This window comes from Lonchura striata, chromosome 21 (genome assembly GCF_050655825.1).
Source record: "Lonchura striata isolate lonStrDom1 chromosome 21, ASM5065582v1, whole genome shotgun sequence".
Lineage (NCBI taxonomy): Eukaryota > Metazoa > Chordata > Aves > Passeriformes > Estrildidae > Lonchura > Lonchura striata.
This window is the reverse complement of record NC_140723.1, coordinates 8,590,745-8,617,429: the sequence shown is the minus strand read 5'-3', so window position 1 is coordinate 8,617,429 and position 26,685 is coordinate 8,590,745. Positions and strand designations below refer to the sequence as shown.

Sequence of the window (26,685 nt, the reverse complement as noted above, 5' to 3'; positions counted from 1 at the left end):
AGGGAATGACTTCAAACTGGAAGAGAGTAGGTTTAGATGGGCTATTGGAGAGAAATTATTTTATATTAAAGTGGTGAGGCCCTTGCACAGGTTGCCCAGAGAAGCTGGAGATGCTCCCTCGTGTCCAAGGCCAGGATGGACAGAGATTGGAGCAGCCTTGGATAGTGGAGGTGGTGGCAGGGGGTGGAATAGGATGAGCTTTAAGATCTCTTCCAACCCAAAACATTATGTGATTCTCTGGTCATGTCTGGGTATCCAGACCTCAGAGCAGACCTTTTCCCTGGCCATGGGAAGAGGTTTCTGCCACCAAGAGCTTGGCCACAGTCTTAGGTATGGCTCTGGTGCCAAATTGTGCTGTGGCTTCGTAGCACATTGTGACTTCATTGCCCTGAGAGACATTTATCAGTGCCACCTTCCCTGCCAGGAGAAGGTTCCACCCCTGTGCCAGCCCCACGTTACCTGTGTGGGTGTACTGGACCAGGGTGGGCAGGTAGGAGCTGGTGCTCAGGTCCACAGGCACGAAGGCTGTGTACTTGCTGATGATGTTACAGGCCTTGCTGGTGTGGACAGCGTTGAGCTGGAACCGTCGCCCAGACCCTGCCACGGGAGGGAGAGTGGGGTCAGATTCCACGGGTCCAAGGGCTCCCCCACCCCTCACACCCAGCTCCCACACCCAGCTCCATGCTTGGGGATCCATGCCCAGCAGGGGCTGTATCCCTTTACCTCTCTAAATTCTGCCTACTGCTACTCCTGCTCTCATTTTACAAGTCCAGATGCACTTCATAGAGGACAGGGTTGACACAGTCCAGTGTGGCCTAGGGCAGTGATGTGGCTCCTGCTGAAGTTGGATGCCACTTTCCAGCTCCAAGTGACCAACTTCTTAAAAATAACCATGTTACCTCATGCATGAAGCAGAGGGATCACAGAATCATGGAACATACTGAGTCAGAAGGGACCCTCAAGGATCATCAACCTTCTCATTGTCCAACCCCTGCTCCTGAGGAGTGGGAAGGAACATGAGCTCGGGAATAATCACATGCAGCAAGGCTGCAGAAGTAGCAGAGCACAAGGGAGCTGAAGAGGGCTGTTATTTAGGAGTTGTGTGAGACATTCTAATATTTCACCACCAGCAGCTTTTGTTTTCACTCCAGAGGCTGCTGAGAGTGCTGGAAAGCCTTCCCGAGGTCAGGCAGGGTCTGCCTGCAGCCAGCTGTGCATTACCATGCTCGATTTCACACTCCCTCTCGGCGAGCTGCTCGAAGTCCTGGATGAGTGACTTGGCTGCCAGGTGGTGGAAGGTCTCACTCCACAGGTCTGTGTCACCATCCTCCTGCCTCTCCCGCTCCCTCAACAGAGGGTGGATATCAAACGTGACTTCCCACTGCACGGGCTCATTGTTCCTCAGCCCCTTGACCACTGCCTTGCAGAGGGTCCTGGGGGAGCACGGGGAGCTGCAGGCAGTGCCGATATCCAGGTCCTGGGGCTCCCAGTCAGAGAAGGTCTCTGTCTCAAAGGTGAGGGATGGATGCTGGGCAGACTCTGCAGAGAGGGGAGAGCAGATCATTAACCACCTCCCTGGGAGCTGAATTCCCCACTGGCACCACAAAACCGTAATTAATCCTTCCCAATTTTCACATGGTGGCACAGGGCGCAATGCAATGCCACCAGACCCGGCACAGACAGGCGAGGCTGGCTGTGCCTCCCCCTCTCCCACCTACCCAGATCCCCGGGGCTCCGGCTGTCTGATGAGGAGCACAGGCTCCTGATGGCATCGAGTGCTCCCAAGCCCCTTGCCGGGGCTTCCTGCAGCCCGTCGGGCAGTGCCAGGGCGGCGGCGTCGTGGCAGAAGGACACACAGCTGTGCTGGAGCAGGGCCGGGCGCCGGGCGCCTGTGCCACGGATCCTGGCGGCAGAGCCATGTGGGATGGCCGGGAGGGGCTGTGAGCAGAGCAGATGTTGGGGCTGGATCCGGCTGCAGGCAATGGCACAGACCTGCTCTGTCCCCTCTGCTCCATGCATGGACCTGCTCTGTCCCCTCTGCTCCATGCATGGACCTGCTCTGGCCCCTCTGATCCCCTCTGCTCCATGCATGGACCTGCTCTGTCCCCTCTGCTCCATGCATGGACCTGCTCTGGCCCCTCTGATCCCCTCTGCTCTGTGCACGGACCTGCTCTGGCCCCTCTGATCCCCTCTGCTCCATGCACAGACCTGCTCTGTCCCCTCTGATCCCCTCTGCTCCATGCATGGACCTGCTCTGTCCCCTCTGCTCCATGCATGGACCTGCTCTGGCCCCTCTGATCCCCTCTGCTCTGTGCACGGACCTGCTCTGGCCCCTCTGATCCCATCTGCTCCATGCATGGACCTGCTCTGGCCCCTCTGATCCCCTCTGCTCCATGCATGGACCTGCTCTGGCCCCTCTGATCCCCTCTGCTCTGTGCACGGACCTGCTCTGTCCCCTCTGATCCCCTCTGCTCTGTGCACGGACCTGCTCTGGCCCCTCTGCTCCATGCATGGACCTGCTCTGGCCCCTCTGATCCCCTCTGCTCCATGCACAGACCTGCTCTGTCCCCTCTGATCCCCTCTGCTCCATGCATGGACCTGCTCTGTCCCCTCTGATCCCCTCTGCTCCACACATGGACCTGCTCTGGCCCCTCTGATCCCCTCTGCTCCATGCATGGACCTGCTCTGTCCCCTCTGATCCCCTCTGCTCCATGCACGGACCTGCTCTGTCCCCTCTGATCCCATCTACTCCCTGCCTGACCCCTGCAAGGGATGCAATCACACAGGTCCTCCCTCTGCCCATTCCTGGCTGGGATCTGTACCCAGACAAAGCCCTCTACCAGACCTTGGGGTGTCCCCAAGGGACTCTGGCCCCAGGGGCTCCTTCCCCAGACACACAGAAGGTGAAATATGAGTTTCATCCCTCCAGACATTTTAATGACTTCACTTGGGAACCAAAGAAAAGAAGAGAGACAGAAAGATCAAGGACCAGTTGCTTAGTAACGAAAGGAGAGAGGTGCAGAGGATGGGAGAAAAAGATAAAAAGATATTTTTTTTTTTTTTAATGAGACTGTTTCTCTACTTTCAGGAGACATGAATCCCCCACTCCAGCACCTCTGGTGCCACATTCCACAGAGATGCTCCCCTCTGCAAGGCCTGGGTTTCATCCCTGTCCCTAGGGCTGTGGGAAGATCCCTCTAAAACAGACAGACTCTATATTCCTAGGACATCACCAGCAAGGAAAAGAGGTGGTAGAATGTGGTGGATGGAAGGATGATTTCTCTGAGTGACAGACATGTATGACCTCCACCACCACCACCTAAATTTTGTTGTTCTATGACACCACCAGCAAAACTGGGAGCAGGACAGCTTCAGGTGTGATCTACTAAGCTAATATTGACACATCCTGCCAGACTCTTTCTGTTCCAAACCTGCTCCTCCTCCTGCCTGAGCTCTCCTCCCAGCCAGAGGAAACCAGCTGGGAATGGAGCTGGGGGTTTAAGCTGCCCATGGCTGGTGCTGACCTTTCCTTCCCAGCATGGCAAGCGTGGAGATGAGCTGAGGGCTCGGCTTCACACCCCTGAAAATGTCAAGCCCTGGCAGCAGGACTGGGAGCTGGGACAGCTGCTGGGAGCCCTGGCAGCAGGAGGGAGAGCAAAACCAGGCTGCATTTAATTAAGAGCAGGCTGCATGCTGTTAACCATTTATTGCCCTCCAGAAGGGAGCCAGTTCCACCCCTGCCTGCACACCGAGGGCAGGAGGATGCTCTGGGGACATTCCCAATACAGGGAATGGTGCCAGTGGCTCTAAAACCTGCTTGTTCTTGGTCACTGATGCTGTTCACCACCCTCACTGCTGTAGCCTGAGGGCAGAGGTCTCATCCCTCCCTCTGGAGCCCTGGCCCTGCTTTCTCCTTTGACCCCTCATCTCCCCTCCCACTCCTCACCCAGTGATCTCTAACCCACAGCAGAGGGGAAATCAAAGTCCCCGACATCTCTGAGTTTCCATGGGAACACAAGTGCTGCTGGTCCTCCCAGCCCTGCAGATGCTGATTGCAGAGCAGAGCATCCTGGCAATGCCAAGCATGAGAGAAAACTATCCCTATCCTTCCCAAAGATCAGCTAAAAAATCTGCCCAAATTCTACCTGCTGCAGGTAGGGGACAAAACCCTGTTCAGCAGATGTATCATGGCACAGGTTCACATCTCATCCCAATGCTGTCTAAGGCGATGGATCCAGCTGGGAATCTGCTTTGGCACTGAATTCCTTTTCCCTGCCAGGTACAGAAGCACCACAGCCATGGGGAGGATTGAATCCTAAATTGTAGGGAGTTAAGAAGGACCAGAGGAGCAGCAAGGCAAAGCACAGGCTGCTAAGGGGAAGAGAAGCAGGGAAAAAGCAGGCTCCCATGGGGAGGGACTGCTATGGGATATCAGGATGGCACTCTGCTCCCTGCTTGGCTCGTTTCCCCAGTGTTCATGATGTGCTGCAGAGCTGTATCTATTACCTATAGCTATATCAATATTTTAGGACAAGCATGAGTCAGGCCCTTTCCTTCAGGCTCTTATCCACCTGATATTTTCCACCTTCTCTTTGCTGGCTTCCACCTGCAGGCAAAGCCTCTCGGGGGATCACCTACCTGGAAATCCACCTGCCAGGGCTCGGGGCTGACCTGCTGCAGGTCCTGCAGCTGGGTTTTCCGGAGGGGGTTTTTCACCAGGGCTGTGCCAGGATCACTGGCTGTGGGCACCTTCCTGCGAGGCTCGTGGTCGGAGATTTGGGTGGTGCTGTACGCCCGTCTCCTGGACAGAACCTTCACGTCCATTCCTGAACGGTGGGAGAGAGGATCAGCTCCACTCCGGGGTGGGATCAGCCAGCATCACCCCCCTGGCTCACAGTGGGAGGCAGGGAGCTCTCACCAAGGTCCTGCCAAAGCTCAGGGGGTCACACTCAGCCCTGCAAAGGTTTAAGCAAAGCAACGAAACCACAAAAGGAAATAGAAGCACAAAATTCCTGGGTATGTCAAGAGAGCAGGTTGGGAAGGTTTTGTCTGAGGAGTTTTCAGCCAAAAAAAGCCTGACTGCATTTCCCCAAACCTCCCTGGAGAAGACAAAGGGTTTACTAATGAAATTTAATTAGTGCAGACACGCTCCTGTCAGAGCATGACTAAAATTTGCCTTGGAAAGACATGATTTCTCATTGCTTTTGACAAGTTTGAGGGGATGCACAGTACAGATCCTCTCGGAATAAAAGGGAAGAACATCCCATGAGTAACAGAGGTTTCCCCAGCTCCAGGGTGCAACCAGCTGCTTTATGCCACATGCTGCTGAAACAAACACCCAGCCAGGCCATGGTGGGGGGAAGTGACACCCTGGGGAGAGGGCTTTGGATCCATTCTCCCCTTCTCCTGACTGGGAAGCTGCTTTGCAGGTACAGGGATGGTCTAGCAAGGATACCCATTTGCTCACTCCACTCTTCCTCACACTGCTTGGGAAGTTTGTAAATAATTATGTGGCTAAAGCTAAAGCTGCTTTGAAAATCTCCAGGGAACCCAGCTCACCAGGGCTTCCCTTGATTTCCTGACAGGTTTGGATACAACATCCAAAGCAGACTTGCTCAAGCCTCAGGAGAGCTGTCATCTCTCCTGCAAACTCCTCCAGCTCTTTGCAGCTGAAGATATGTATAAATCAGGCAAAAAAAAAAAGGGGGAGCAGTGAGAGGAGCTTGACTAGAGAGACAGGGGCATCACCCCCCAGCATGTACAGAGGAAAATCTGACCCGTGTCCATGTCCGACTCTCCCCCAGGATCTCTGCCCACGCCCAGGTGGTCGGGGGAGTGCTCGGCGGGGCAGGACCCCTCCGAGTCTCTGGAGTAGTTCCAGCTCTCCAAGCCTGCTCCCTCCTCCTGGGAGTGAAAGAAAACAGAGCTGCCCGACTCCTGGGAATGCATCATGCTGTACTGCCGCCTCTTGTCCTGGGGGGAAGCACAGAGAGGGAACAGGTCCCACCACCGTGTCTGTCCACCGGCTCCCAGCTGAGACAGGCTGCACCAGCATCCTTAGCCACCAGTGCCCCCAAAGTCCTGCCCACACCTCCCCTAAGGACACAGCTGGGAAGCAGGAGACACCCCCTGACCATGCACAGAGCCAACAACACCCCCCCTCCCGGGAGAGCCCCGCAGACTCACAGATCTGGGGTTGGAGAGGTACGGGGAGGTGTCACAGATGACACCGTAGCTGACCAGGTGGTCACCAGGGAACAGGCAGCTGCTGCTGACAGGGGACACCAAGACCTCAGTGCTCTCAGGAAAGGCCCACTCCACGGACACGTCACTCAGGACCGGCGCCATCGCCTTCTTCAATGACCTGATCATCTGCAAAGGGCAGGGGGAAGAGGTTCAACAGTGGGTATGGTGTCACTTGGACATGGTGTGAGCCGTGGTGCACGTGCCACGTGCTGCAGGGAAGGGGAACGTTCCCTCAAACAATCCCATCAGCTGATTCCTGCCGTCTCCTGACTGTCTGCTTCCTCTTAGTCTACTCTGACGTCCATCCCAGCACCCCCACCTCCTTGGCACAATTACACTTGACAGAGCTGAGTTAATGGTTGATCTTTTCCAACCTAAATGACTCCATGATTTTTTACCATGAGTAGATAGTGATGAAGCACAGGGCTGATCTCACACATGCTGCCACCCCAGAGCAAGGTGGGAGCTATTGGCCTGAGGGATCATTCTCTGATGTGAGGCAGCATCCCTTGCTCCCCTCTAGCACCCAGGAAATGCTGTCAGCCTTCAACAGGCTGAGCCCCAGCCCTTGTCCCGAGCCCAGCACTCACACACTGATATTTTTGGAACAGTTCATTGCTGGCACAGTGAGCCAGAGATCAGCAAGCCACTGCCAGAGATCAGCAATGCTCTGCCAGCTACACACGTGGAGAAGACCAATATTCCTGAATACCTCATGGACAAATCTCCCAGGGAGCCATCTACGTGAGCTTCCCTGCATGCCAAGGGAACTGAACACCAGATTTAGAGACAGAATAGCTCAAATATTCCCTATTGTTCCCTGCTTTTTTACAGGCTTGGGAAGACACACCAGGCTGTGTTTTATAAGGCCATTAATTGACACCTCAGACTGCTGAAGGCACCGAGCTGAACAGCCTGCAAAGCTCTTATTAATAGCTCTTATTAAACAGCTCTCTCTTCACTGTCTGCTTTTAATTTACATCAGAAATGTTGATGCCATTCTGTCTTAGAGAGGTTTTTACGTGCTCCAGGCTCCTGCAGAGGGTGGAGTTGCCGAACTCTTCGAGAGATCAAGAAGGTAGGAGCTGGTTTTTTGGAGACATTTAAGAGCTAAAGACCCAATTCTCTCTGGGTTTAGTCAAGCAGCAGGTGACAGGCTGGTCTCTGCATTCACCAGGAGACAGAGCCATCCCTACGCCAGATCTCAAGCACACGGTTTTACTCTTCATGGGGAGATAGGGAATGGAGAGGCTTTAAAGTCAGCTTAATAAGCAAAGCTATCACATTCCTCCCGCTCCAACCCCGCGTCCTTCTCGCCCGGGCAACGCCAGGGCTGAGCCCGACTTCAAAACTAATTGGCTGCTTTGATGCCGGTCCCAGTGCCCTCGCTGCATCTGAGGCAGAGCTGCCTTCGAAGGCAGAGCTGCAGCACCCACACGGAGGCAAACGCACCCTCCGCTCCCTCCGGCGGGACACGGAGATGCTGCTCGCCCACCCGCTGAGGTGGGGGGCTGGCAAGGCAGGGCCAGGATGGGGAATGAACCCGCTGGGAGCCGCCTCGCTGAGCCAGAGCAGCGGGGCTGTACCTTGGGCTGCAGCCTCTCGCCCTCCGCCAGGAACTCGGAGACGCCCCTGGACACGGCAGCCAGACCCCGCACCAGCCTCCTGCAGGCGTTCGGCCCGATGCCAAAGCTGTAGCACCTGCAAAGGGACAGGGAGAATCAGTCGGGATCCAAAGGAAAAGCCATCCCCCAGCCCCTTGTAGCTTCCACACTCCCTCAGGCAGAAACTCCCTCTGGCTTTATCCCACTGCTATGTCCAGCAGAATAAACCTAAAAAGGTATGTGGCAGGAAGGTTGAGAACCTCCCAGTGCCTAAAGGGGCTCCAAGAAAGCTGGAGAAGGACTTTGGACATGGTCATGGAGTGACAGGAAAAGGGGTAATGGTTTTAAGCTGAAAAAGGCAGGGCTAGACTGGATATTGGGAAGAAATTCTTCTCTGTGAGGGTGGTCCTAGCACAGGTTCCCCAGGAAAGCTGTGGCTGCCCCTGGATCCCTGGAAGTGTCCAAGGCCAGGCTGGACAGGGTTTGGAGCACTCTGGGCTATGGAAGGGGTCCCTGCCCATGGCAGGGGGGTGGGGTGAGATGGGCTTTAAGGTCCCTTCCAATCCAAACCATTCTGGGATTCTATGAACTGCCAGCCCCCTCCTCTCAGCAGACCCCAAACCCCTTCCCCAGAGACCAGCCTTCAGCAGTGACACTCAGGAGCTCCCAGCAGGACCTCAAGCCTTCCCCCTCCTCTGCAAACACAAACCAGCTGCTTTGCTCTCAGTTCAACTCTTTTTCCCTCCTGGCTGTGGTCAATAGCACTAAATATCCAGTAATTATCTCTGCTTGCAATGAAAAGAAACTTTTTCCCAGGGAAGGATGATCAAGCCAGGTGAGGCTGCTCCCCCTGACTCCCAGGTCTGTGAATCAGGATTTGGTATGGGCTGAAGGCTGGACATTGAGCTGGAGCCCAGACAGGGAGGGCAGTGCTAGGTGGGGATGGATGTGCAGGGAGGCCAGGAAGATGGGAATGGGTGGGATGTAGCATTTGGGCAGGGGAGTAGATTGCTGAGAAAGAAAGCACCTTCAGCAGCAAACTGCATCTGCACAAGGGGCTTTTCTCGTGGAGGGTTTTAATCCTCGGCTGCCTGCAAATCCAGCCTCACACCCCTCCTAAATAAGGCTCTGATCTTCTTTTAAGATGGGCCATGCCCAGGACTCTCCCTTCCAGGGTCACCAGAGACCACGCTCCAGCTCTGATTGCATTTAACCCTCCCCTCCAGCTCTGCAAGAGCGAGGGGTGGGATAGTGGGATGCCCTCTACACTGGGAAACAATCTAACCTCTGTGCAGTTACAAACCCACAGAGCAGCTTGCCTGATAGCTCTGAAGTCTGAGAGATGGGACAGGAATCAGGATTTCTTACATTTTTCTCATGTTTTGTGCCCCTTAAAGAGGCAGAAGAGAAACCAGAACAGCCTGTGATCAGGGCTGGGGAGCCAGGCTGGGAGCTTGTGCACAAATTAGCTGCTTTATACATTGCTCCCTTTCAGCATATTCAATTCTGCACAGCCCCATCCTGGAAGCAGCTGGGGCCAGCCCCAGATGTGCTTTAAAAAAAATTAAAAAAAAAAAGCAAGGAAGATTGTTGGCGTGTCAATCTCTCCTAGCAGGAAGCATCAGCCAAGAGCTGTGAAGTTGTCAGCTCAATTATCCTGCTTTTGATTGTTTAAAAAGCATCTGAACTTCTGGGATTCGTTCCAAACCCTTTGAGGTTCTCCCAGGCTCATAGCAGCAATCTCTCCTGCCTCTGTCTCTGAAGTGGGGACGTCTGTGAGATGGAGCTGTGCTCAAGGGGAGGCACATCCCAGCCTGTGCCAGCCTTCTGGCCCTGCAGGGGTGAGTCTGTACCTGGTGGAGCAGGAGTGGTCCCGCAGCAGCTCCAGAACCTTCCCAGTGTTGCTGATGGCCCCGCCCGTCAGCAGGAAGAGCAGCCGGGGGTGGCCCCTGTGGAGGGGCTGGCGGGTGACCCACTTCAGGGGGGATAAGAGGTTGATGCTGCCCATATCAGCTCGGATCCTCCTGATGCTCTGGCAGGCCACAAGCAGGCTCTCCTGCCCAAAGGAACAGTGGAATTGTCAGCACCAGCACCCTCTGAGCACCAAGGAGAGCCATAGGAGAGCTGAGGGAGCTGAGGCTGTTCATCCAGGTGGAGGGAAGGTTTTGGAGAGACCTTAAAGCCCCTTCCAGTGTCTTAAGGGGCTCCAAAAGGAGAAGGACTTTGGACAATGGCCTGGAGTGACAGGACAAGGGGGAATAGCTTTAAGCTGAAAAGGGGCATGGTTAGATTTGGTATTAATTATTTATTATAAGGGTGGTAAGGCCCTGGCACAAGCTGCCCAGAGAAGTCGTGGCTGCCCCTGGAGCCCTGGAGGTGTTCAAGGCCAGGCTGGATGGGGCTGGAAGCACCCAGGTTTAGTGGAAGGTGTCCCTGCCAATGGCATGCAAGATCCCTCCCCACACAAACCAGGCTGTGATTCTGTGAACTGGGGGTTCACCCACCTCACAATAGGCCTGGCTGACAGGAAAGAGGGTCTTGAAGGTGGAGCCAAACCCAATGACATTGAAGAGACACGCTGGCATCAGGCTCTTGAGAATGACCAGCAGGGCATCCTGAGGGGTGAAAAGCAAACAGACATCAGGACACTTGGACCCTCCCTGGCTGCCCCAACTTCACCAGTAAAAGCTCTGCCCCGAGCCATCCCATCTTATTCCCACTTTCACCTAACAACAAACCAACTGCTTCTTTCCCATGCCTCCATATGACCCTGCTCTTTTCAAAGTCCCTTGATGATATCTGGGACCTGAAGCAGTGAGGAAAATGGAGTCTTTGGAAAAAAGAGACAACAAAGAACTGAACAATTTTTTCTGTTTGTTTTTAAGGGATTCAATTTGTGCTGGCAACACACTGCTGCAGCACAGAGCTGGTGGGTGAGAAGCAGAGTGTGAAATTGAGAAGTGCGACACGCAATGCATCTCAATGCCTAAACTTGCAGAAAATAAACAAACAGCTTAAAGTTACACAAAAGGAAAAGCCTCCCCCCGCCCCAATTCTCTTGTATTCATAGCTGGCTTCAATTAAAATAACTGGGAGACAACAGATTTAAGCTATTTTCTTTACCAGAGGTGGTTATCTAACATGCCTATTCCTGGGTTTTACATAAGGCAAGAGCAACTTGAATTGTCACAGTGATATTGTGGACAAGTGCAGGACAGAGCTTGTGATCACAGAAACTGGGCAAGAGCTGCTTAAGGAGCTCTTGAACTTGTAGGAGCAATTATGTGGCAGGAGAGGAGGCCAATTTCAAGCAAAGTGTTTATTTAAAGCAAAATGTAAAGCAAAGTGCTCAGGAGCAGCTCAGTTCTATTTAAATGCTGATCAAGGCAGACTCCTGCCAGTCTGCCGAGGGCAGCAGAAACCCTCCAGCCAGCCCCTGGAGGTGCTGCCAAGGTCAAACGAGCAAGAATAGCCTCCTTGAGTTGTCCTACCAGTGGCAAAGACCAAGTGACCACAGAGGGACATAGCAAACTCCCTGCCTGGGTCCAGCACCGATGCGGTGCCAGGGCAACCCAGCTCCTAAAGCCTGTAGTACTCAGCAAAAAAAAAAAAACAAAAAAAAACAAAAAAAAAAAAAACCAGAGCTGGAGCACTGAAAATCAGTGGAATAATGTAAAGAACAGGGCTGCCCTTTAACAGGCTCTGGAGTACTTGAATCCAAGCTGTTATCTCAAACCTACAAGGATATATTTATACCACTGCTCCCAGATGGCTCCCGGGATGCTGGCTCTTCCAGATCTCAGTGCTGACATCTCATCTTGGAACTCATTACAAGGGAAAAAATACAAATTTCCAAATATTTCTCTTAAAGCATTTCCCAAAATGGGCAAGCGATGCCTGCTTGCTATTTCAGCAAGCAGAAAGATTTATTGCTTCTTATGGTAAATATTGATCTTGATCCTGTTGCACTCCATAGATATATGGCAACTCAATAAGGAGGGATGTTTGCTTCTAGAAAAGTCAATTCCCAGTTATTAGTGCAGTTTTGCAGCGAGCACCATCACAGCCTGGCACTTCTCCCTGGCTGCATCAGGGTGGGAAAGGAAATGGCTGCAGGAAATTTAAATCCCTGAATTTTCCACTCCAGCTGCTTTGGACGGGTGCCCTCCTGCTCCGCATGGGCCCTTCCACCCCATCCCTGAGTGCATCCTGAGGCTGCACAGCTCCAAGACCTGTCATGCCATGCATCCAGCCAGCTAAGGATGATTCAGAAGATTCCACCAACCAAAACCCACCCAAACCCTCTCAGAACAGCTCTTGTCATGAGGTCCCTGGTGTCTGTGAGTGACAAACAAGGACAGGACATTCAAAAGAGGGTCAGTGGGTTTCTCCCTTCAGGTATCTCCTCCAAAATCTCCCTCAAAATATTTTTTCCTGAAGGGGAACAGCCTTCTTCCTGTTTCTACAGCCCTCCTGAGATGGGGTTTCCATACCAGGACCAATCAGAGAAGGGTTCTGATCCTGCAGGTCTCCATCCCCAGGGGACAATCCAGCCTCCACAGAGGCTGCGGAGTCTGTGGTGCCCAAACCCAGCCATGCTGGGAGTTGGAAAGCAAAAATCCACCCTGGGACAATATTCCCAGACTCCTAAAGATGCTGGGGGAAGCGGGCACAACCCCAGAGATATCTTGTTCCCCTTGGGAACAGCCTCTCTATTCCATGGGATGTGCTGCAGCCATCTGCAGACTCCCCAGAATCCCAGTCCTTGTTGCTGAAGGTGTCTGTCCTTCCTCAGCAGTTCCCATGGAAACTGGAGACAGATGGGAAAAGAGATGTGCTAGAAGATGGACAAGTTCAGGAGTGGGTCTGTGGGAACCTCATGAGGTTCAACAGACCAAGTGCAGGGTCCTGCACCAAGTCTGGCTCTGGGTAATAGCCACATCTGACAGGGGAACCTCAGACCTACAAAATATCCTGACAATGCTATTTTTTATCCAGAGGTCTCAACACAACTCCCATAACTATCCACCGGGCTGCTGGTGTTCATTTGTGTTTGTAAAAGGGATGTCTCATATTTAAAACATTTCTGTGGGTTCACAGAGATGCCCATCAGCAAAACCTCTCCTAATGCATGGTCAGCACCTCTCCTTGGAGCTCCCTGGAGGTTTCCTCCTAGGCAGCCATCACTCAAAGCCCTCCTGGAGACAGGAAGAACTGGAAAAGGGATGCACAAAACATGCCAGCAAGAGAGGGAAAGAAAATAATTTTACATTTTATGTGCTGATAGGAAGAAGCAGAAGAGAACACAGGAGAGTCACCTTTGTTGCAGGTACCAAACGAGCGCCATAGTTGAGATGACTAAACTGCAGCCTATAATTACTCCCCATCCCCTGATAATGAACATTTATGCTTTCAGCACCCCCACTCTCTCATTCATCCCTGTTGACAGGCAGGTGTTTCCCCTCCTGCAGGTACCTTGGCATGGCTGATATTCACACCACTCATGCTCCTACTGCGGTCTACCAGGAAGATGAACTCTCCCTGGGCTTTCCGGAGGCCTGGCTGCACAGCCCTCAAGTCAGGGCAGAAGTTGAGCATGATGACAGGGTGGTGGGGGATGTCCTTGTTCAGCCGCTTCCTGATGATTTCCATCTGAAAGAAAGCAGGAGAGAGCTCGAGAGGTTGATTTTGAGAAGTTGATTTCTCCACCCCATTTCAATTCAAGGGAAATCAGAACATGGCTCAAAATGCAAGTGCAGGGCCTTTTGTGGGCCAAAATCTGCTTGTTCAGAGGTGACAACACCAGGGTGGGCCAATATCCAGGTGTCCAGTTCTGTCCATTCCCACAGTATTCACCATCCCTGCAAGTGTCCAAGACCAGGCTGGACAGGACTTGGAGCAAGCTGGGATAGCGAAAGGTGTCCCTGCCCACGGGATGGGTGGGACAAGATAAGCTTTAAGGGCCTCTCCAACAAATCATTCCGGGACTGTATCGAACAACTGCACACTCAGATAAAAGCCTGAAGAAGAAATCAAAAGACCTCGCCCTACCCAGCACCTTCCAAACCTGATTCTCCAAACATTTCATTAGATCCTTCGCGAAGACTTGGTTCATTAGCATAGCTTAGCATCCCACCAAGGCACACCAGAGGCTTTCTCCATGGTCACTCACTAATGAAGCGTGAGATGCAGCCCTTGATCTGCTGCATTCAGCACTCCAATTCATTCCTGCCACCTCTGGTTTGCTGCTTTTTCTGCCCATTTCTTTTATCACTTTGTAGGGATTGAAAAGCTTTGGAAAGCTGAACCATCTGCACCAGCCATGGCTCGATAGGAGCCCGCATGATCTCTGCACTGCACACAGCTCCAATGGCTCTCTGCATTTTCTCACCTTCTATTTAAAGTATTCATTACAAATGGGATAAAATAAAACTGGTAAAAACTTCTTGTGAGGGTTTATAATGTGCTGTTATGTGTGTATCAAGCAGTAACAGGTTCACAGCCTCAGCTGCTTTGGAGGGAGCTCCAGGACCCCACATCAACCCAGTCATGGCCTTTCATCCCTGAGTCTGAGTGTGGAAACAACTCCTCAACAGCAGCTCGATCCTCAGGGGCTTTGTTTGCCTCTTTTCTCCTCTTTCTGGCTGCTTTTCTCGTTGCTTTCACAGGGAGTAAAGCAGACCCCAAATAACTGGGCTTGTTTTCTCCAGCCATGAGTCACATTCCTCAGTCTATGAGCTGACGACCCACCTTTATTTTCTAAAACTCACTAACTCCCTGTGGCTCAACACACACACACAAGCTCTACTTTCAGCTCCTCTGCCTGAGTGCTGCTTCTCTGACCCAGTGGAAAGACAGATCTCACTCACAGGAATAAGCCAAGCTCCCACTCATCCTCTTGCCTTTTCCTTCTATGCTATGGGGTATAAATTAATCAGCTATTGAGAAATCAAAGGGCTTTTTCCATCTCCGTTTCCCTCCAGCCATATGACATTATTTGCTTTAACAACTTTTCCAGTTTATCACATTCCAGACTAGAGTGTTCCTTGTTGCCTCTGTACAAATACTGAATTGTGGCCCTGGACCTATCCACAGAACTCCCTGGAATGCTCTTGGGTATCCATGGCATAAATTTACTGTGTGATCAGAATGAGCCCATATTTTGGGATTTCTCACTGACTGGAGGGAATTTTACAGGCAAATCTTCAGTAAACAGCTTCAGAGGACCTGCTACAGGTCAGAAAAGAAAATATCTCCTCACCTCCCTTCCGTTCCCCTTCACCCATTATCCAATTACAGTAAACTAATCAGATTTTGTTGAGGAAAGTTGATTCTACTGTGCATCCATCCCCACCAACCTGCAGCTGACAGCATCCAAGCCTTTTGCATAACAAACAGAGGGAGGAGAATTATTTATAATTTACTGCTGAAATTTCTGGGCTAATTTAATTTAAGCCAAGAAGTGGCCAGTGTCCTGCTCTGAGCAGCAGCAATTCCAGCCCATCATCTACCCCAGGTATTACAGGCATTTTCTCTGCTCCCTGCAGTAGTTTCCCAGTCCTCTTGGGGCACAGGTGGCTTTCCTGCAGGGAAATGTCTCCAGAATGATCCCCCCTTAGATAATTTGACATGCTAAATGTGCAGAAATAATTAGGGAGCCATCCGAGGCGTAGCGTGGGAGTTTCATCTCGTTCCACCTGCCACACGCTGAACACAATTAGAGGAGACGCCTGCGGAGTCCCAGCCCTGCCAGAGAGAGCGGAGGGCAAAGGAAGGGAGGAGAGGAGGGTTGACAAGTCTCTGCTGAAAGGAGAAATCTTAGCAGCATGGGGAAGCACCCCTGCAGCAGGTCTGGGACCTCTGCCAAGAGGGACCCAGGATCAGAGACGTGGAGAAGGAGTTTAGGGAAAATGAGCATCCCTCGGCACACAGGAGAGCCCTGGCTGTGTAAAACAGGAGCTGACTGTCAGTGCCAGCTGTGGTCACACAAGCACAAGCTGTCCCTTAGGAGAAGACGCCCACCCTGGAAATCCAGAGGGCTCTGAGCTGTCTGCTCCTCTCCACTGATCCCATACACACCAAAGAGCTGGGCTGTCACTCATTCCTTCAGAACTGCTGAAAGACGAGGCAGAAATCCCAGCACAGATATTTTTCTCTTTGCTGCTCAGCAGAACAAAGAGAAGTCTCTCATACCTTGTCTTCAGTTCAGCTCATTATTGCAGAAAAATCACTTCTTTCTCTCTGACAGCTACCCAGAAACAGTAAACATTTACCGAGCAATTAAAATAATATTTTATTCTATGTCATTGCAATAATTATAATACTCTTAATGCTATCACAATGCACCTCTCTAATTATGCTATGCTAGACTAGCACTAATTATACACACAATAACCATCTCAGAGCTCCTTCCCCTCTCAGTTTATCAGCAGCACTGCTGAATTTCCCCCTCTTCCTCCACACAAGCCCCTCTCTGAGGGAGGATGCTGCAGGTCTCATTGATACAGTGTGATATCTGATGCTCAAAACATGGAATCATCTTCTAGCTCTGCTCCAGCCCTTGGAAAGCCTCAGCTAACACCTGCAGCTTGTGTTTCTCACCTTTTTCTTGGCACTGGGGTCTTTCTTAGTGCCTTTAATAAAATCGTTCTTCCCCTTCAGGTGTCGTTCGTACTCTGCAGGGGTCATGTCACCCTCTTCCATTAAGACGTGGGGCATGTGGGGCTCTGTAAATGCAGAGAATTGTGTAAAGAACAGCTGTGGTTACACTTTGGGTCTGGCAGAGATGCAGGCACCCTTGGTTGAGAAAACAGCAGTATCTGTGAGCTTGGAGAGCTCAGAAAACCCTGAGAGGGCCAGGATTACCTCCTGGGAAGCCTAACCTTGACAATATTTACAAAACCAGCATTAATCCAGCTACAGTTGAGTATCCCAGGAAGGGGCAAGACAGCAGAGGGGCAGCAGAGTCCACCTACCACTTGGGTGGATCAGGATCTCCACGGGTCTGTCGAAGGTGTGCTTGTTGGCCAGCGTGATCACAATGCTCTTGGCAGAGCGGGCCGAGGGGTCGGCGTCTGCTCGGATCTCGTGTGTGGGGCTCTCAACTCCTGCCCGGGAAAACCGAGGCGCCAGTAGGGATTGAGGGTGGGCGACACCAGGGAGAAGGGAAGACAAGGTAGCAGAGGACAGGAACCCATGTCAGCATCAACCCTGTACTGGTAAATCCACCCCAGCACTGTTAAGTTGCTAACACAGATTTATATTGAGGAGGAGGAGTGTGGACATTGCCTTGGGGATGTGATAAATCAGCCTTGTGCAGCAGGACAGCCCCAGTGCTCCTACCTGCCAGCAAACACGGCCCTCGGATCTCCAGCTGGAAGCTGAATTCGTACTCAAAGGGGTTGGTGGCCTCACTGTCCAGCAGCTGAGTCAGGCAGAACCTGCTCCCTTGCTCTGGGCTCCCCAGTCCACAGGGCTGCTTGTCCCTGCTGGTGACATAAATCCAAATAAACCCTATCAACGTGTTCTATCCCCCCAGGAACTGCAGATGTGCCAGAGATAAAGCCTGCAGCCACTCTCCAACCTCCTGCAGCTCCTGCTCATTCAGCCCTGCATTCCCCAGGATCAATCCCAGACAGAGCCCTTCCCATGGTTTTCCATACGTTTGGAGCTGGTGGCTGGAGAAGCTGCTGGCATTCTCCAGGCTGGGCTGGGGGACCCTGGGAGCACACACAGCTGGCAGAAGGACCCTCACCACCCCGCTGGGTAATGTCTGCAGCTCAGAGGAGGTGCTGATGAAGATGGAGACACTTTCCAGGGGAGGAATCATGCCCAGGTTGGCCACAAAAGCAATCCTCTCCAGGTCCTCATCCATCATAATCCTTCCTGCACAGAGATTGGACCATGCCAGGTATTGCAACTATGGAAAATGCTCCTTTCCAGGCCTCCCACAACCCCCAGCCCTGGATCAAACACCCAAAGCCACCACTGCACACATCAGCTTTGTCTAAAAAGCCCCAGCTCCTGCATCACTCCTTTGCCTGCCCAGAAGCAGCAGTGCTTTCCAAGATGGATAAGACTGACATTTTTTGGCATAAGCACCACAACCCCTCAGCCTCCCAAAAGGAGCCCCTTTGATGCCACAGCATACACCAGCCAGCCACCCCCATCACCTCCCCACTCCCTTTGCCCTCCTTTTCTTCCTAAAACACCCTCAACCCCCTCACCACTTCCATCAGCAGCTCTTCCAGGGGGGAGGCTGCAGCTGTTGAAGTAGGTGCCATCCATCTTGGCTTTGTCTTTGATCTGCACTGTCACAGTGCGCCGGGACACGGCTGCCTCGAAGCCCACGACAGTCGTGCCCTCATCCAAGGGGTACACAAAGAGACCTGCCAGCCAGGAAGGGTGTTAGCAACACCCACCAGCCAGGTCCCTCTTGGCACTTCCCAAGTGGGAAAAAAATCCCACTTGTGGGATTTTTCACACCTAAAAATTGTAGACTTGGACACAATACATTTGGTTGTGCTTCCTACCAGCATCTAAAGGTTGAAGGCATGCACAGAAACCCAGCACTGCCATGTTAAAGTTTCCATTCCAAGCTTCACTCCTTAAAACTTGCCTTCCAAAGCCTGGGGATCTGGGTTGTGGTAGGTGAGCAGAGCTGTCATCCCAAAGGCATAGCCACTGACACAGGATGTCACCTCGGACGCAATGAGGGGCAGCCGGGAGAGGGTCACCCAGTTAATCAGCCCTGGCATCTTCCTCGAGGTCTCTGGGTGATGCTGGGGAGCTGGAAAGAGAAAGGTGAGAATGGATGTGGAGCCCCGAGTGACCAAAATGTTTGCATGGCTCTGCCACCTCATTCTGAAGCCCTGAGGACAGAAAGGTGAGTGACCTTTCAGGACAGGGTGAGACCTGGGTTTGATGACTGCAGTGATGGGCATGGAGCAAGACCCCGATGGAAGACACAAAGCAAACTCTTGCTCCAAATCCCCATTGGCACAAGGGAGGAGGTTCAGATGAAACCTCCCTGGCTGGGGACAGACAGCCCTGGAGGTCCATAGTCCCCACCTCCCACAATGCTGAGTCTGAGCAGAACAGGTTAACATCTTTTTCCGTCCCTCTTTCTCCTCATTATCCTCCAAACCAACAACTTGCTCCAGGATAAGACTATGATCATGAGAGTTTTCCTTTCTCCTGGGGAAGGAAGAGTAGGCAGGCAGAGCCATACATGCTCCTGCCCTCCCATGCCCTTGCCCATCCTCATCCTTGCTGATTACAGGGAGGTGTCATTGCTCTGCTGTCCTGCATCTCCAGATCCTTCCTGCACAGGCTGACTCATCCCTCCCTGTGCTCAGCCGACACATTCAGATGCAAAGTGATTCCTTATGCCAATTACATTCCAACTCTTTTCCCTAAGCAGGTTTTCTTCCATTTCAGATCCTCTCCCCCAGGCCTCAGGGTCTTAAAGGAGACTTTTCAGGTGGATTTTAGGGCCCCATCCTGATCCCTCAGGGAACCAGGAGAAGTTGCTAGGCAGCAGTTCTCCCTGGCTGGCTCTGCAATGCTTTATGCAGTGATTTACGAGGCCCAGCACTGAAATACATCAGTTTCTCATTCCTGCGTTATTAAAACCCACCTTTATATGCAAATGCCACAGAAGACATCAAGGCCACGAGCTGGATGAGTGCTCAGGCGGGAAAATGGCGCTCATAAAGAAAAAAGGGAGAGCCAGGGAGAGCAAGAAGGGTTGTCCAGTACGGGGAAGAGCAGCCAGGGAAACTGAGCACAGGAAACAGCAGTGAAGATGATGATGGAGGGCAGTAATCCCAAGGCACGCCCCTGAATCCCGGCCAAAAACCTTAAATTCCCGATTTAATCCACCCCTCCTTCCAGCACAAATGCTGCTCATGCCAGGAGCTGCCCAGGAAGGTTGGGGATGCATCCATGAGGATGCAGCCCCCACAGTCAGGAGATGAATGGGGGTCCCACCTGAGCCAGGGGATGCTCCAAGCCATGCCAACTGGGCTGGGGAAGTCAGGAGCTGGTAAGAGTTCACCTGCTACAGAGAGAGATAATGGAGCTCTCCTCACTTCAATATGTGGCATCAAGGTATTGGGAAGTGATTAAATGCCAGGTGAGGGAGGAAGGAGGGAGAATGATTTTACCTTAGGGAAGAGATAAAAACAGGAAGAAGCTCTCTATCAGCTTGGCACAACAGGAATTCATTACAGGACTGCCAGAGGGGTGAATTTGGACTCCAGGAGTGTGACTTCAGCTTGGAACTGGGGACTCAGTACAGACCCATGGGTGAGATCCAAGCCCCTCACATCTCCTGCGCCCATGGAAGATTAGGGACATAGCTCCCATGGGAATCACTCTGCCAGCAGGGATTTCTGCATCACCTGGGCCAGGACAAGCACTAAAGGATCCTTGCGGAGATGCAGAGCCCTGTGCCATGTCCCATTTAATCCAGACAGGAAAGCTGCACCTCTCCTGCAGCTCTGAGGTGCCTCAGAGGAGCCTGGCACCAGCCCACACTGCTGTGCCAGCCAAAAAATCGGCCCCACAAGGACAGGGAGGGCTCAGAGGGCTCTTCCCGGCAAAAAACCTTTGAAAGGGGATGCTGCCAGCAGAGCCATGGGGCTGCTCCACACAGCTTGTGTCACCAACGCCATCAAGTGACTGCAGCACGGAAAGCGAGAGCAGCGGAAAGGCTGGAGTGAGGTGGAGCAGCGGGAAGGCTGGAATCTCTCCCCTGTGCAGGAACTCAGCATTGGCCCTTCACCTGCTCCTGCTTTTGCTGCTCTGGGATGTGCACTCAGTCTTCATTCAGGCCACAGAGCCTGAATTCTCAGGATGGGACCTGGCAGGACCCTGCATCCCAAAAAAATTACCAACAGCTTAATGCTGCACAGGGTACTCCTAGACACACCCAAAGTTCAGCTGTCCCCTCGCTGCCACCAAATGTGTCCTGCCTCCCACACACAGCAGGTGTGGGGCCATCCCACAGACCTGGCCAGGTGCTCCTTGACCTCACACTGCACCTGGCATCCCAGGAAAAAGGGAAAACACTGAAATACCTTCAGCCCTCAAAATACACCTGTAATTACCTTCAGCCCTCAAAATACACCTGTAATCCCATCAACTAGGGAGCACCTCAGAGCTGGGGACAGATACTGTCCCTTGGCCAGCTGCGCTCTGGAGCTGGCACACCAGGCTGCTACTGGATCAATCTTTGTTCCCCCCCTTCCTTTGTAAGCATCCTTTCCATGACAACCCACTGCTCTTCCTGGCCACAGAGGGGAGGGAGACATGGAACTGTGATCATCCCACTCCAGGCAATACCCTCAGCCAAACCCTGTGCCCGACTGATGGGGAAGGTGCAGATGCTGCTGCGACATCCCCGTGACGTGCAGGGAGCGCAGGGCTGCGAGCCGGAGCACAGGCTCCAGGCCCTGCACAGGGCTGCAGGTGTCTGTCCCAGCACTCCAGAGAGGTTGGGGATGGATTTTATGGGATGGTTAAAGGTGTTTATGTGCCTGAAAAATGGGGGTGGTGCCTGAAGCACTGCTTGGAGCTTCCTGGGTGTCCGTCTGTGTCTGTAAGTGCTGACATGCCCTCAAAAATCTGTCTGAGCACATGGAGTAAAGACAGGGGCAGAGCAATGCTCCTCTGAGGTGTATTTTCATCCATTGAAAAGGAAAATAGAGCAAAACCGTGAGCACACAGCCTGGCTTCTGGCAGGGCCCGACTCCCAGGAGTGGGTTGGGGTCCCAGCTGTACCACACCACAGGATCTGTGGCATCCGTGGCTGACAACAGGATAAGGAGAGTCAAAGCAGGAGCTGGGATAAAACCCGACACAGCTCCACTCAGCCCTGCTGCCTGAAGGGCAGAAATCAGGGGCAGCTCAGCTGCTCCTGCCCCCCAGGACAGGAAGACTGCCGTGTGAAGCCCAGCCCTGGTGTCACACCTTTCGTCAGATGCATTTTTGAGCAGCTGAATCACTGTCCCGCCCTGCTGTAACCCCTGACCGGCCACAAACGGGTTCCCTTGGAGACCTTGCCTCCAGGTCCGAGCTAGACCTGGGGCACATCCCCACTGCTCAGAGGACGCCTGTTTTTTTGCAGCTGGGCAAAATATTCCTTCCACGTCGTCTGTCTCAATCAACACTGACATCCAGTGGCTCGCCGGGATGACGACAGCCGGAGTGTCCTGTGGAGATGTACCGGTGGGCAGAGCTGGCCAAGGATGCCTGTTGCACCACAGCCTCCCATCAGCATTCCCGGGCCATCTCCATGGGAAAACAAACTCGGCACTGTTTGCAAACTCAAGACAGGAGGAACCTTGCACTTCCCAAACTTTCAGGGCTCTCAAGTAGAGTCACCCTCGGGAATTCTCCCTGATTTTCAGGGGCTGCAAGGCTCAGGGAGCTGCTGAGGGACACCTGACTTTACCCTGACCCACATTACTGCAGGTCATGACTAAGACATCAGGAGTCCTCCAGCTGCTTTCTCCCAAAGCACAAGGCTCAAACCTGGCCAGGCAACTGGGATCAACCCCCAGAATATCTCTAGGAATAGGAGGAAATGGGTTTGAACGAGCACCCATAGCACTGTCCTATCTGGAAGAGCCATGGATCCACCATGGCAGACCTATGAGATACTCTCAGCAAAAGCTACAGGAACTGCTCTCCCATCTCCAGCCTCCCCTTGCCTCAAACTGCAAGCAGAATATCCCACTTAGTGGAAAACCAGGAAAACAGCCACTGCAGGCCCCCAAAGGATGACCACAGGGGCCCCCCACTGCCACAGCAATGACAAGGATTGCTGGCCCCAAGGACACCCTGAGGCCTCTGATATGGAAACTGGGGAAAGGTTGGGAAGCAACTACTCCTGCCAGAGCCCACTGGAAGCAACCAGGTCCCCCTTTCTGAGGTGACATAGTGCCAGGCTGGGACATGACTGACAGCCCTGGCAGAGACAGATTTTGGGGACTGTCAGCCTTAACCCTGGCAAGTGTCTTGGACCATCAGCCTGGCCACAGAGTTGGGTCTCACAGACCTCACAGGTCTCACAGATTCATGACCCAAGCACCTCCCCAGAGCTGTTAATCACACATTTGTGACACAGGGGTTAGTTAACCCCAACCTCGCCAGGCTCACAGTTGGGGGGAAGATCCCTGGGCTGAGCCAGAGGTGGGGGTTTTATGCCTGTTGGCCCAGACACTCCTCAGCTGGGCTAAACATGCCAGACAGTCTGCTTCCTGCTCGGGGTGCATCCAAATCCAAGGAGACACACAGGGCCCCCAGGAGCAGCCCAGCCCTTCTCCATCCACCCCTGTCCTGCCCTGCCCTGCCCCAGCCAGTGTGGTGGATTCCAGGCAGGTCTCAGTGTTTTGACCCTCACCCTGCCAAGGTCACTCCTCCTTCCCCAAACAGTGTGTCCACAGATGGGTAATCCCACTTGGTTGCCCATGTCAGCAACAGTCCATCAGCCCCGCATCCATCCCTGCACAGAGATGGACACAGTCACTACTAATGTCTGTACAATTTTTGGGGAGGGATGGGATGTTCTGGGACTCACCATCCAGCTGGGAAAAAGCTAGGCTAGGAAGCAGCAGCTTGCAAAGTGTGGGCTTGTGCCTGCACAAATATTATGACAGGGATTTCTTCAGTGAGCGGCTTTGTGCTGGGATTGTGCACAGCCTTGGGAAGTGACACACACACACACCCCTCACACCCACCCCTGCGGAGCTAAAAAGGTGCAGGAGCAACTGGAGAGTAGCCACTGCTTTTCTTACCTTTCCTGGGAGAGAGGAGGAGGAGAAGGAAGAAGGGGATGGGGGGGTTGGAGCAACTTCACCCACTCTTCCAGCCCCTCTGCGGCTGGGCTGGGGAGGACAGGAGGGGCAGGAGGAATCCCGAAGGCGACAGGCACGGCGGCGGAGCGCTGTCTCTGGAAGACAGGGAGAGAGGGAGATGAGGAGAGAGGGAAAGGGAGGGAGAGGGAGAGGAGCAAGCGCCGGAGCTTGGGGTGGGGGAGCGCTGCACCACCAGCCACCTCAGCAACCGGTGGCTTCAGCTCCCGGACCCTCCCCAACGGGCAGCGGGGCTGGGGGAAACCGGGGAGTCCGGGGGTCCCGGGGGGGCGAGGAAGGGTCTTACCGAACCGGCTGCAGCAACATGTGCCCGGGCGGGGAGGCTCTGCCCGGAGCCGGGAGGGTGTCTGGCTCCCCTGGGATGGGGGGCTTCTGGATGCCCAGGGTGGGTCTCTCGCCCCCCACCGCTGACTCAAAGTGTCCGGAGCTGTCTGGGTGACCATCACCATCACCCAGTGGAGCCATTTGTTTTGCCAGGGAGGTAACCATGACAATCCCCTCGAACACCCTGGCGCTTCCCCCTCCCCTCGCTCCCCTCCTGAGCCCGGGGGCTGCAGGGGAGGGAACGGGCGAGGGGCGAAGCCCATCCGGGCGGATGAGACGCCCCGAGCTGGGCAGGCTGGTGGAAAAAAAAGAGGCTGCAAACTCCCCTTACCCATCCCCGCGATTTGTCTCGCCGGGATTTTCTGCAGCAGTTGCCGGGAGGGGAAGAACCCACCGCATTCACCTTTGTCATCCCCTTTCTCTTTCAAAGGAAGGAAAGCACCATAAAGCCCCCCAAAACCAGGATGCATCACCGCTCACTGGCCTCCTCTGCAGCCCTGAGCTGGATCTCTCTTCCACCCTTGCTGTTGCCCCCATTCCCACCTCAGCTCATGCCCCCTCTCCTCCCCAGGAACACCCAAAGCCCCTCAACCACAGCCCCCACCCATGGGGATCTAGAAGGACCCTCCCCACAGGAGCGATGCTGTCACTGAGGGATGTCCCTGGTGGGATACAGTCCCTGCCCTGAGCAACTTACACTTAAACCCAGGAAAAACAACTTGTAGAAAGGGGAAACTGAGGCAGCTGGAGGGGGACACAGACTTGGACATTGTCCCAAAGCAGAGCTGGACACTGCGCCTGGGTCAGAGCATACCGAGGGTAAAGCTCCTCTTTCTCCCCTGGCCTCCGAGGGCACATCCACACCTCAGGATCAGGATGACCAGATGTGTGGCACCCCTAATGACCCATCCTCTTCCTCAAGAACAATGTGTTTCAGAGGAAATGGCAAGAAATTCCACAAACAAATTCCTGTTCAAGAATTTTTTCCTAAGCCCAGCTCCCAGGGCTGACTTCAGCCCTGAACCTCCAGAATTTATGGTTCTTGCCAGACAAATAAGTCAGCCATGGAAAAACCCAGGTCTGTAAATGTTTGTTTACCACAGCTTGTGGCTTCTGGGAAGAAAATAACATATGCCAGGAGAAATCCTGGGATTCAAACCAACAAATGGGGTAGCAGCAGGGTATTTGTTTAGAAGATAAAGCAGCATCTGACATGGTGGATGAGGCAAGTGTGAGACTTCAGGAAGACACACATGGAGTTGTTTTGGGGGCAATTAATATTTAGTGCTGATGCTGAAGCTGCATCACCACAGTTATCAATGAGGTGATCAAAAGTGCTGCCCAGAACAGCTCACGAGGGGTCTCCAGCTGGTGTTTGCTTCTCTTCATCTTCTCCAGGTTGGCTTTGCCTAGGACACCCCACCATCAGTGAGGGTCAGCCCCTCCCAGGGAGCAGCAGTGGGGAATGGGTTGGGTATAAATGAGAGAGGGGATGGGTAAAAATGGGTATAAATAAGGCAAAATTGGGACGGGGACAAGCTAAAAGTAGCATTTGAGGTCACCTAAGTGCCATCTTGAAGCTTGTGTCTTTACCCACCTGGGGCCAGGCAACAGCAGCATCTCTGACCACCACAGAGGGATATTTCCAGGTTCATGCCTGGGTGGATTCTGGGACTGGCCAAGCACAGGACAGGCTTTCCAGACTCATTATCCAGCTCACTCAAGTGTGCAAGTGTGGTGCTCTTGAGCTGGGAGATTCAGATGGGCTCAAAACTGGGAAAAAAAAAAACAAAAAAAAACAACCCAAACCAGAAAAAACCAAATACTAAACCAAATCCCGTGCTGGATGGACAGCAATGAGCACTTCCCATTATCTCCATGTGTGCTCTGTATGTAAATACCATTTTCCTCAGCTTGGAATGCTTGAAGAAACAAATAATCACCCTGTAGGGAGACTGTGATGATTAATGACAGGGCTGGGCAGGGACTGCCTCCTCCTCCTCCTCCTCCACTTCCTTCTTTTCTGCTTTCTCCTTGCAGCAGGTTTGTGTGTGGGCAAGGAATACTCTGACCTGTTTGGGGTGTAAGGACCAGAGATAATTTCAATGGAATTCCACCATCCAACCTCCACCATTGTGAGATCTCTCATTCCAGCACAGCCAAAGTCTGCCGGTAAGGAGAATTAAGCATTTATTTAAACTAATCTGAATATTTATCTCATGTTTAAATTAATAAATATGCAATTATATGACAGCAGAGTCTCCAGCAAAATCAACCCTGCATGGAACCCACAGGAAACCCATACCTCCAGGAGCCCATCCTTGCTCCACAGACTGAGGAGAAAACTCCTTCCTCATGGACAGAACAGAGAAACACCCACCACAGTCACACCTCACTGACAGGCTGCACAGCCCTGAAAATCCCAAGGAATGACTGCAGCCAAGGTCAAGGAGCAGAAAGGAGGTGTTGGAAGGATCTGCCCCCAGCCAGTGTTGCCTGATCACAGTTATCTTCTTCTCAGCATCACTGTTTTCCCCTCTCTAAAATGGGACTAAGACAAATTAAATGTGTTTATAGAAGGTGTGTCTGCAAGAAAACATTTAGTTGGAAGCATGAGCCTGTCAATCTCT

At 52.9% G+C, this 26,685-nt stretch overlaps 1 protein-coding gene across 3 annotated transcripts in view; it reads right to left on the bottom strand.

Moving 5' to 3' along the window:
- VWA5B1 (von Willebrand factor A domain containing 5B1) overlaps positions 1–24,271 on the bottom strand; it is a 28,016-nt gene extending 3,745 nt beyond the window's left edge. Inside the window, exons 1-18 of one of the 3 annotated variants that reach the window (XM_085559041.1) lie at positions 24,018–24,271; positions 23,654–23,808; positions 18,469–18,639; positions 18,077–18,238; positions 17,513–17,735; positions 17,193–17,338; positions 16,826–16,957; positions 16,452–16,576; positions 13,326–13,502; positions 10,355–10,465; positions 9,704–9,906; positions 7,833–7,947; positions 6,187–6,372; positions 5,778–5,973; positions 4,639–4,826; positions 1,719–1,938; positions 1,222–1,539; positions 460–597 (exon numbers count right to left, since the gene is read on the bottom strand). In XM_085559041.1, the coding sequence (XP_085415167.1) occupies positions 460–597; positions 1,222–1,539; positions 1,719–1,938; positions 4,639–4,826; positions 5,778–5,973; positions 6,187–6,372; positions 7,833–7,947; positions 9,704–9,906; positions 10,355–10,465; positions 13,326–13,502; positions 16,452–16,576; positions 16,826–16,957; positions 17,193–17,338; positions 17,513–17,735; positions 18,077–18,238; positions 18,469–18,607 (2,779 nt within the window). In that variant the 5' untranslated portion in view covers positions 18,608–18,639; positions 23,654–23,808; positions 24,018–24,271. Of the gene's footprint in view, positions 1–459; positions 598–1,221; positions 1,540–1,718; positions 1,939–4,638; positions 4,827–5,777; positions 5,974–6,186; positions 6,373–7,832; positions 7,948–9,703; positions 9,907–10,354; positions 10,466–13,325; positions 13,503–16,451; positions 16,577–16,825; positions 16,958–17,192; positions 17,339–17,512; positions 17,736–18,076; positions 18,239–18,468; positions 18,640–23,259; positions 23,390–23,653; positions 23,809–24,017 lie in introns of those variants that run through there. The other 2 variants (XM_085559043.1, XM_085559042.1) reach the window with 2 other exon arrangements.
- Positions 24,272–26,685: the final 2,414 nt, after the last annotated feature.